Raw genomic sequence first — 10,076 nt, forward strand, 5'->3', positions numbered from 1 at the left:
CCCATGTTGATTCATTAACAATTATACATTCTTGTTTTAAAAAAAGTGTGACAATAGTTGTAACAAAAGGTGGTTTATTTTCCGGAAACAGACGAGAAAGAGCTGTTCATTAAAATGTGAATTCAAATGATAAAAATAAGAAATGAACAGTAAAAGTATACGATTAAGAAATGTCATAAGTATCCACTATTATAAATCTCAAGATGAGCAAATGAAAAGTGCTTTGCAACAGCTTCAAAACAATACGGTTAGAAACAAAGTGACACTGCTGTCTTGTTTGTAAAACCATACCTGGTAACATCTCCACAATACAATGTCATAGCAGAAAAGGCTTTATCAAGTGGTTTGCGAAAGTAATTTTGGGAGTTTCCAAATAAACCTTCATTGGAGAATTACAAATGTAACTCTGAATCTGGCATTTCTCTGGGTTGGGTCACCTCAAGCATATACCCTTAGTGTATGTATATACTCATTTTTATAATATCCAGATAAGAGTTGTACGTAGTGGGTGGTGTTTGAGACAGAGTAAAAATGTTGTCTTCTGTCCCAGTCCTTATATCTACAGCTCACCTCCTCCTGCCCAGTCTGCTACCTCATAAGTATGCAACATCAACACATCACTTCTTCAAACTACTTTTTTTAGTTCTTGTCGTCTTTCTTCTCCTCCTCGGTTGGGTATGAGTGCCATGTGAGCCGCTCCTCATAGAAAGCGATGACCACCTGTGGACACTTCATGTTTGCTTCCTTGGCAGGTACTAGGTCTGCTTCGTCAGAATTCTTCCTATAACGACAGGTGATGTTGACAGAACCTTGAGTGGTGCAACGACCTACTACAAAGAATTGGTACATACATGCCACCGTGTCACTGCAAGAATCATAGTGAACCATCATTGACTTAGCTAGGACTTACATTGAATTGGATTAGACCTCTGGCCACATAACACAGGGAGATACCAACCATTTCATGAGAAACATGAGTTCCCCAGTGGAGTCAGTGGCACCAATTATCCTCTCTGGATCCAAACCTCGAGCAAAGCCCCTTAGTTTCTCTGGCTGGAAGACAAGATTCAACTCTAGTCAATCCCTGCATTTCAATTTGCATACTTTAGGTTGAAGTGTGCACTTGTCCATTTTTCCAGATATTTATTTCAGAACGTTTAGGATTGGTGATGGAACATGCGCATTCACCAATCCTATTACTCCAAATTGAAGAATGGTTTAGGATTGGGCAATAAAAAGTTTAAATTGGGAGAACCATCGATTGCAGCCACTTAATGATGTGGCCAACGCCAAAGCAACATTATAAGCTACTTATTCAAGGCAACATTGAACTGTAGTTTCTAGTGTGCTAGAAATTAAACTGCAAGACAGCATTCATATAGTTCAAATGTATGGAATGGTATGGGAACTTTACCCAATGGCTTTTACAGAAAAGCTATGCTCAGACCACTAAATTCAAATCCATTTTATTTTTCATATGCAAAGTTTACAAAACAGAATTTCAAAGCATACTTGGAAGGTCAAACAGAACAACAGTATCATCATTGTTACATAGTCAACTCAAGAATATATAACTTACAGACAGTGAAAACACACTATTTTTGTTGCGCTATGCTGGGGGCAGACAGACTTCTGACAGGAAGAGCACATTTGAGACACCTTCCTTCCTTTATTGCGGGTGCAGAGAAAACAACTTTTGCTGCTGTTGGGTTCTGCATGTTGCATCTTTACAGCAGGTTTTTTGCTCACTCCCTTGCCAAGCTTAGCAGCTCTGGTCGGGGTTCTGGGTTTGGGGGTTGGAGCTGCTCTCCTTCCCTTCCTTGGCTTCACACTGGTATTGTTCGCCTTTTTCACTATGACCCAGCGGTGGCTGCGTCGACGGCCGTCAGGGGTTTTCTATTCGGGACAGAATGCCGCAATGACAAAAACATTGACAGAGGTTTAGTTGTTCGACAAAATACTTACATTTTGGAAGGATCCACACATTTTGGAAGGGGCACTTTACTGAAAGGCTGAAATGTAACTAACTGCAACGAAAGTGTGTGATGTCATCCTGATACTCTCTGAATCCAAATCCAGTATTGCACCATCCCCTGGAGGTGCCAGAGACACTATTGGGGCAATAAACAACAGTAGCACTGTACTCCGGATCTGGAAACACATCCAACCCAGACTTAGCGACCAACAAGCTCCAGTTGGTGCCACATCCAGTTGGTTTCACACTCACGACCCCCCTTACCCTTTATGAGGTGTTGGCATCACCCGGACGTTTGGATTTTTTTTTTTTTTATGAAGACATTGCCCAACCCTAAACTAGTAGACAAGTGCACACTTCAGGGGAAAAGGTTATGAATTGGGACACAGGAAATGAGGAAAAAAAGGAGATTCCATTTGTGAAAACACTTTGATCATGAGGACTTACGTCTTCCTTTTTCTTTTTCGGTCGGCCCTCCTCTCCGTCCGCACTGGATTCTGCCGCCTTCCTCTTGCCCGAAGACTCTTGGGCTGATTTCTGAGACTGCAGAAACTCTGCAATCAAGTCTGGACAATCCAAATTATCCTCTGGCTCCCATGTGTTGTCATCACTGGAGAAAGAAGCACAAACACCATAACTTCATTTTCTCTTGATGGCAAGCCTTTTATCCAGTCTGAGTAGTCACTGACAAGAGTCAAATTCAATTGATATGCCATTATCACATGAACTCACTCTGAAAAGCCTTTCCACTTGAGGAGGTAGTCCACCCTCCCTTTCACCACCCGCCGGTTTAAGACCTTCTCCACCACATATTCTTCCTCCTCCTCCTCTTCCTCCACCGCATTGTCAGCCTTTTTATCCGTGGTCTCCTCCGTTGTCATAGCGACTTCCGACTGAGTCGGGTCTGTGGGTGCAGGGACAACGAGCAGGAAATCACAACCAATGAGGATGTCCTCTCTGATGAAGGTGATACTGACATTTTAAGTGCTAACTTTTCATTTAACCTGCAGGGGGTGCAGTTCTTAACGGCATTACCACTGATAACATTTTCTATCCAAGAACATTCATTGAAACACATTTGGGGTGGACCTTAACCGGTGGCGACCTAAACCGGACCTCGGAACTTCTGCAGTAGTAGTTTTGCTACCAAGCAAAGGAGCTTGAAAATCATGTTCTCCCTTATGTCAACATATAATTAAAGTATTTGTCAATTTCAAAAATGCTACAGGACCTTCCGTGACAGGGGGAGAATCCTTCGAGGGTTCTGAAGTCTGGCTCATACTCGGGTAGACTTAGGGACCAGCGGGTTCCTGGTCAACATCAAGAGTTGGGTGTGATGGAGAAACAGGAGAAAGAACAGAGTTCATAGATTGGGATTCATGGAGAGTGCCCTGAACTGTCAATGTTCACAAGGCCCCCTCATTAGGTGAACTGGAACTAAAACATGATAATAAATACACATAAAAATCCCTTAATAAAACCATACAAGATTTAAACAACGTTGAACAAGCGTTAGGATTTTGTATTTCATTGTATTGCTTTACAGTTTGCCAAAAGCTTGTCTGTCCCTGCAATATCATGGGTAAATATAAATAGAATTCATGGGCCAATTACGGTGTTTCTTGAATTGTGATGCCTAGGCAGATAGCTATTGAGCGAGAGCAACCTTGCTAAGATGCTGCACAGCTTGATGGCTCGCGCAACATCTGGACGGAGAAAACAGCCAGCTGAACGCAGTTATCGTATGGTGCTTACATGACGAAGTAGTGCTTGAAACGTATAATTAATTCAACTCGCGTACACTGGGTTCACATCAGGGCTTAATTATCATTTGTTGTCGTTAGCTGACTAGCTACAGTAGCTAAGAAATCCGGGCGCCAACACTCAAATCCTCCTCCATATTGGTTTCTACAGACAACAAAAGCTGCACCGACCAGGACAGTCCAATATGTGCCAAGTATGAGAGAGATTATGCATTTGCTCATGCAATTCCCATTCAGACACATACAGATTGATAAACACAGTTAGATTTTGACAATCGGTTAAATCTCCCATTTTTATTGTTGATTTTTAAATGAAAATCGTCATTCTTTGGCTCGCTAGCTAGCTAACGTTAGCTACGCCAGCTACCCCGCTACAGTTTTTTCTTCAACACATGTCCGTAAGATCATGCAAGGATGTTACTCACCTCAACCTAATGTTTTCTTCGAGGCTACTAAAGTACTACCGTACGGTTTAATTAATTATTGTGACCAAATTACTGTTTAGAATAACCTAAATTTCAATCGCTGTACACCTATTAAATCAAATGTAAACGTGCCGAAAACTGGTCCAATGTAGAGGATACGCCCCCTAGTTGTTTCATAAACCGGGGGGGCACCGCGGTGTATAGGATCGCTTCTGATTTCCCCAGAACTCAGGCCCATTTAACATATGTAATTACTATGAAACGGCTATTAGTATAAGATGGATCCCACAGCAGAGTAAGTCTGATGTAATTTCAGTTTAAACATATTTACTGTGCTTCAAGGGTACGTAAGCTATACAGCTTACTTCTCTAGTTCATAATTTGTGCAAGTGGATTTGAACAGATTTTTTATGAAAACGACATGTATGACTACAGTAGGTATTCTTAATTTTAGAAAGTACTCCGACAAATATTTTCTAAAGCACTTGTTAGATGTTCCGGAATAAGATTATTCGACAGCTCCACCCACGGGAGGATATGAATGGATTCACAAAATGATAAAACGAATGGATCTCTTAAATAGGCGCTTTTTGTTTGCATTAGATTTGGCCTAAACATGCAGGCATTTTTAGCAGTCTACGTTTTTACAGTACTTTAAAATGCATTAGTAGCAACTGACTAGGCTACTCATGTTGCGTGGTGGCACGATGATAAGAACCACAGAATGTCTAATTTGGGTATTGTATCCATCCGTAGACGGGCTCTGTAAGAACCTTTTTCTTTTTTTTATATACCCCCCCCCCATGCATCCGGAAACGGAAACTGCGTTGGTGTGCACAGAACTTGTAGTGCGAGTCACGTGAAGTAGTTGTTGTGAGGAGTGGCATTCCATCATTTATAGATCGGAACATTTCATTCCGAAAACGATACAATAGTTCAAAAAAAGATGCGCTATTCATCTATTTATCTAGTCGTCACTGTTCTCGGATAACTTGAAGATACTATTTTAAAGTAAGTAATACTAGCAAGTGTAATTTAGCTAGATAGCTAGACTAGCTATAACGTTAGAAATTAAGTTATAGCCAGCAGTTTTAGGCTAGACAAGTCATTTTTGTACCACAATTTAAAGCTGGAAACACATTAATTATTTGTGACAGCCAAGCGATTAAGTAGAACGTTAGCTATGTGTGTTAGAACCAACTTAGTCTATTAACTAGGTTAGCTAATCCATGGGTGGGTGTGTGTGGGGGGAAAAAATGATGATGCGAATTGAACTTTGTTATATACTTACTGTAGAGGGGTTGTCCAGGCAGGAGGAGGTAGTAAAAGTCTAGTTAGCTTCTAGAACCGAGGGGTAGGTTATTATCAGCCAGCGCACCCAGTAGACTGTGGGGTTTTTCTTCACGTTAATAGATCAACAACAGAAACAAATACAACATTCGTAGACTAAATGCATGAGAAAGCGATTGGCTACTGCATGTTACACTTATGTCTTTAAACTCTTTAGCGACTAGAAGGAAATACTAATGTGAGTGCCTTTTTTATTTTATAGCGAATAAACCTTTGTTCGAGAAAATATATTCTCAGTGGACCAGTACCTAAATGCAGTGAGGCTCAACAGTTAACATCTTTAACCTTATTTTGTTTTTCATTTAAGATGTGTCCTGTGCAACGTGGGAAATTATAGGATGATTAGGAGTTACGAAGAAGATGTGAGTTCCCTTCCTCGGCTATTTGTTTATTCTAATACAAAGAAATATATTTATAATATATTAGCCTAACAGATCTTCAAGATACCTAAAAGTTAGCTCACGGTGTCAGCTTGGATGTTCTAGTGAGTGTATATAAATGGACAGCAAATATACGAACTGAATTAAGTAACAACAATGTTAGAGAGAAAAAAGGATTAAAGCCAAAAGGAATAATATGACTGCGTATGCCTTCTTAACCTCCCGGCTCAGTGTACTGATGTGGTTCTTTAGTAATGTTTTTTTTGTCGGCAGGAGTTTATTGCAGTGCGGGTCCAAGACCCTCGCGTCCAGAATCAAGGCTCTTGGAATTCGTATGTGGACTTCAAGATATTCCTCCATGTGAGTATTCTACCTTACATTGTGAGCTGCTGTACAATAAGTCTGTTGTTTAAATAATAATAACAATATATGTATGGGATGCATTATGAAAGGGCCTCTTCCTTGTACTGTCAGCCTATACATTAGACCTAAACCTAATCTTGTTGTTGTGACAAATGCTGTCACGCAGTTACCATGGGTCATATGTTTTCAGTTTTGGAGGGTGTAATCCTGTTGTGTTGAGTCAGAGGACGTATGGTTTAAAATGCTGTGTCGACACAAAGGCTAGAACTTTGCTATTTATGCTTGTGCGTCTGGAAATCCTTAACCATCTTGTGACCGTTGTTCATCATGCATATTTGATGCTCCAGTCTATCCCCCATGAGGTCTGACTCATTGCACTGGTATGTTTGTCTGAACAAACATGTCTAAACTTGAAAATAGTTTCAATTACTACTTCCTTAAAAAAAAACAAAGAGTAGTTAAGAGTTGTTATAACCCAACAGGTTGTGCAGCAGGTTGTGCACCAGCAGGTAACATTATTGATTTTACTTGAAAACTATCAGCCATTCTGGAACTGAATTGTATCACTGGGAAACTGATTATTGCTCTACGATGGCATTTTAAAAGCAAGGTGTGGCCTGTTCTGTTTTCACCCACCATGAAACCACAGATTGTAAAACGCTGAACAGTGGTCATTCTGGTTGTCTTTGTGCACTTAGCCATGAATCACTTAGGTTAGCATAGGCCTAAGTATAGAAAAAAAGTTGGGAATGAGTCAGCACAATCGCATGCTTGCTCACACTGGCTTTTGATTGATTGAATTCTATTGAGAGAAAAACAGCCATGAAAGGCATCCATAAATGTTTCTGTTTGTTTTGTAGTGCGTCTTCATGGCAGGCATTGGCTGATTATTATTGGGTGTTTTCTGTCTGAATCAAGATGAAGCATCATCTCGTAATAGGATGTTTCCCCCCTTTCCTTCCTCACAGACCAACAGCAAGGCCTTCACCGCCAAGACGTCGTGCGTGCGCAGGCGTTACAGCGAGTTTGTCTGGCTCAAAAAGAAGATGCAAAAGAACTGTGGCTTGGTGTACGTCTTAGTGTCATCCTAACTGTAAAGCTCAATTCAGAACAGCATTGCCAATATAATAATAAAGTGTAGTGTTAAATAATTAGATTCTCTGTCCCTTTCTGTCTCACAGGCAGGTCCCAGACCTACCCAGCAAATCCTATTTCTCCTTCATAAATGAGGACTTCTTAGAGAAGAGGAGACAAGGCTTGCAGTCCTTCCTGGACAAGTTAGTTTATCATTTAAAGTCAATGGCACAGTGTGCATGTTTGGGCATATTCTTATCGCTACACCAGAGAACATTGAGGTTGATCAAAACCAACTTTGTAATGCTCTGTACACTGATTACACTTAACAATCTTTCCGGCAAGAGCTCCAGCACAATCTACTATTGACTTTTGCATTGATTGTGTGCGTGTGTTTTATTTTGCAGAGTACTGCACATGACAGTGTGCCTGTCAGACAGCCAGCTTCATCTGTTCCTGCAGACCCAGCTGCCAATAGGCCACATTCAGGACTGTGTGCAGGGCCACACTCCCTACACTGTGACTGATGCCATCCTCACCTATGCATCGTCCAATCAAGGCTGGGCCCAGGAGGAGGATGTGATCCCAGAGAGGACTTCGACCCCTGTGCCTTACGAGTCCATGGAGAGGTAAGATTAGATTCCTGACCTGACCCTTTTACGACTCTTCCCTACTCTACGTTAGGCGTAGAGTCATAGGGGCCTTTTAAACATTTGGGACAATAACAAACTAAAGGTTAAATCAAAACCATTTCTTTGTCAGTTTGTCAAGTGTTTTTTCATGGGTGTCTCTTTCCTCTTCCAAAGTCCTGCTCCTCACCTGCCGACCTTGCCCAGTGAAGTGCTCCCCAACCCTGTGTCGCTGACGTCCCCTGACCCAGAGGGTGTTCACACCGACGAGTCCATCGGTGTTCTCCATGACACAGACACTGGGCTGTTACAGAGCACCTCGCCTTCCTTAATCGCCCTCCAGGAGGACAGCCGCCTGGAGATGCACTGCCCAGTGGAGGTCACCCCTGCTGGGGACCACCAGGAGGACTGTCGACGGCAAACATCTGTTGAAGTACACTGTTTAGAAGGTGTTGAGGAGGAGTGTCTGGTGGTTGTGGAGAAAGTGCTTAAGGGAGAACACTTTGAAGAGAGGATTCCACACACACACAGTACCTGTGAGCCGGTCTGCCATCAGGTGGAATGTCCAGGGCAGACTCTTGAGACGGCAGTTGGAGAGCAAGCCCGCCATGTGACGTGTACTCAGGTAGATGACACACTCCAGGAGCCCAGCTCAGGAGAAGACGCCCACGAACCCGGGCAACAGGACGACGGCGGGGAACACCTTCACGAGGCAGATCCCCACACAGAGACCCATCACGAGGAAGACCACCACGTGGAGACTGCCTTAGAGCCCCAGAATGGTCAGAAGGCAACCCAAGAGAACAACATTGTAGAGGTTGATGTTGATGAGGCCGACAGCGACGAAGAGATAGAACTCCTTCAGGAGTCGGACCTCGATAGGCAGAGTCAAAGAGAGACATCATCTGAGGAGAGTAGTGTTGGGGATATGATGATTGGTGATGCCAACCATGTGGAGCTGAGCATTGGGACTAATGGGTTCCAGGAAACAGAACCAGAGGATGAGCACAGACAGCACAGCACAGACAGCACAGATGTGGTGTATCGCAGCACAGACTTTAGAGAGAAAGCTACTGACGATCCCCCACAGCAGGACAGCTCTGACGAAGCTAACAGTGTTCAGGAAGAGATTGTTTGTGTCAAGGCTACAGAGGAGGAAGAAATCTCCTATATGACCAACAGTTATCCAGCTCAAACCCTGGAGCAGTTGCCCATAGGGATGGTAGAAGTTGTGGAGGAGACCCACACCTTGGAAGTCCAAGAGAATAATCATCTTGAGTCATCCGACAACCATTCCACAGAGGAGGTCATTTTGTTGACTACGGAGCCAGATAGTGAAGTCACATTGAAAAGTCATGAGAGGGAAGTGTATGACTCTGCAGCTGATGCTAACCTGACTGTGAACCAGGACAAAGAGCTTGAGCTATCTCTGCACACTCACTCAGACTGAACAATGGACAGTGGCATAGCTCTGCCAAAGACACCTTTACTCTGCCTTTCAGATTCCTGTTCTCCTAGGTCTTTACCAAAAGCTCTCTAACCTCCACAACTGTGCAGCATAGGGTGTGGGCAGTGCTAGTTTACAGAGGTTTGGCTTTTGTGTTTGTCATTTTAAAACAGGGCTGTTCGACCCCATTCCTTGAGAGCTACCTCCCTGTAGGTTTTCACTTCATCCCCAGTTGTAACAAACATGATTCTGCTTCGCAGCCAGCTAATTATCCTAACACGATGTACTGGATTAGGGTTGGAATGGCAACCTACAGCTCTCCAGGATCTACTGCCTCAACTATTGAAACAACTGAGGAAGTGAGTCAATTCAACACTACAGGTTGTTGTGCCTAAACATGTAACCCATATCCTGGTCAATGATTCATCGGGAAAGTGCCTGAAACTTGACGTTGGCATCTAGGAACCTGGTGCATGATTAAGTACTGTGTTTGTGGAGTTTCAGATGGAAGATACACTCCTGAATGTTCCACTCATAGTTAGAATCAAAAAGGGGCATTCTGACAAACATTAGCTTTATTAGCTTCTTGGCTTTGTCATAAATGAAGTGCTTAAGGACTCCTTAGTTTTCCATCATGTTGATACATGCCAATGACCAGTTAAGCTTAATG

General features: G+C 42.7%; 2 protein-coding genes across 4 annotated transcripts; one reads left to right on the plus strand and one right to left on the minus strand.

Moving 5' to 3' along the window:
• Window positions 1-57: 57 nt before the first annotated feature.
• On the minus strand, window positions 58-4,335 carry cbx1b (chromobox homolog 1b (HP1 beta homolog Drosophila)). Of its 3 annotated transcripts, none has more exons than XM_047031929.1 (6): window positions 4,164-4,335; window positions 3,207-3,285; window positions 2,708-2,879; window positions 2,423-2,585; window positions 959-1,053; window positions 58-781 (listed from the first exon to the last, which is right to left on the minus strand). In XM_047031929.1, the coding sequence occupies exons 2-6, from the start codon at window positions 3,253-3,255 to the stop codon at window positions 640-642; spliced, it is 621 nt and encodes a 206-aa protein (XP_046887885.1). In that variant the 5' UTR covers window positions 3,256-3,285; window positions 4,164-4,335; the 3' UTR covers window positions 58-639. The 3 variants fall into 3 exon arrangements, with proteins under 3 accessions (XP_046887885.1, XP_046887887.1, XP_046887884.1); XM_047031931.1 differs by having other exon boundaries at window positions 911-1,053; XM_047031928.1 differs by lacking the exons at window positions 58-781; window positions 959-1,053 and adding an exon at window positions 1,451-1,896.
• A 646-nt stretch (window positions 4,336-4,981) lies between these two features.
• Window positions 4,982-9,947, plus strand: snx11 (sorting nexin 11). Its single transcript, XM_047031999.1, has 7 exons — window positions 4,982-5,174; window positions 5,821-5,875; window positions 6,167-6,253; window positions 7,225-7,325; window positions 7,438-7,533; window positions 7,738-7,959; window positions 8,137-9,947. Exons 2-7 carry the CDS (start codon window positions 5,852-5,854, stop codon window positions 9,407-9,409), a joined length of 1,803 nt encoding a protein of 600 aa, XP_046887955.1. The 5' UTR covers window positions 4,982-5,174; window positions 5,821-5,851; the 3' UTR covers window positions 9,410-9,947.
• Window positions 9,948-10,076: the final 129 nt, after the last annotated feature.

Source organism: Hypomesus transpacificus, chromosome 13, assembly GCF_021917145.1.
Source record: "Hypomesus transpacificus isolate Combined female chromosome 13, fHypTra1, whole genome shotgun sequence".
In the NCBI taxonomy this organism is placed as follows: Eukaryota; Metazoa; Chordata; class Actinopteri; order Osmeriformes; family Osmeridae; genus Hypomesus; species Hypomesus transpacificus.

Bases quoted from the DNA above. Each gene is read 5' to 3' on its own strand.
- snx11 (XM_047031999.1), top strand. From the start codon at position 5,852: ATGATTAGGAGTTACGAAGAAGAT. The intron at 5,876-6,166 runs GTGAGTTCCCTT...TTTTGTCGGCAG, and splicing joins TTAGGAGTTACGAAGAAGAT to GAGTTTATTGCAGTGCGGGT. The intron at 6,254-7,224 runs GTGAGTATTCTA...CCTTCCTCACAG, and splicing joins ACTTCAAGATATTCCTCCAT to ACCAACAGCAAGGCCTTCAC.
- cbx1b (XM_047031928.1), bottom strand. From the start codon at position 3,255: ATGAGCCAGACTTCAGAACCCTCGAAGGATTCTCCCCCTGTCACGGAA. The intron at 2,880-3,206 runs GTCCTGTAGCAT...CTGCACCCACAG, and splicing joins TTCTCCCCCTGTCACGGAAG to ACCCGACTCAGTCGGAAGTC. The intron at 2,586-2,707 runs GTGAGTTCATGT...TTCTTTCTCCAG, and splicing joins AAGTGGAAAGGCTTTTCAGA to TGATGACAACACATGGGAGC.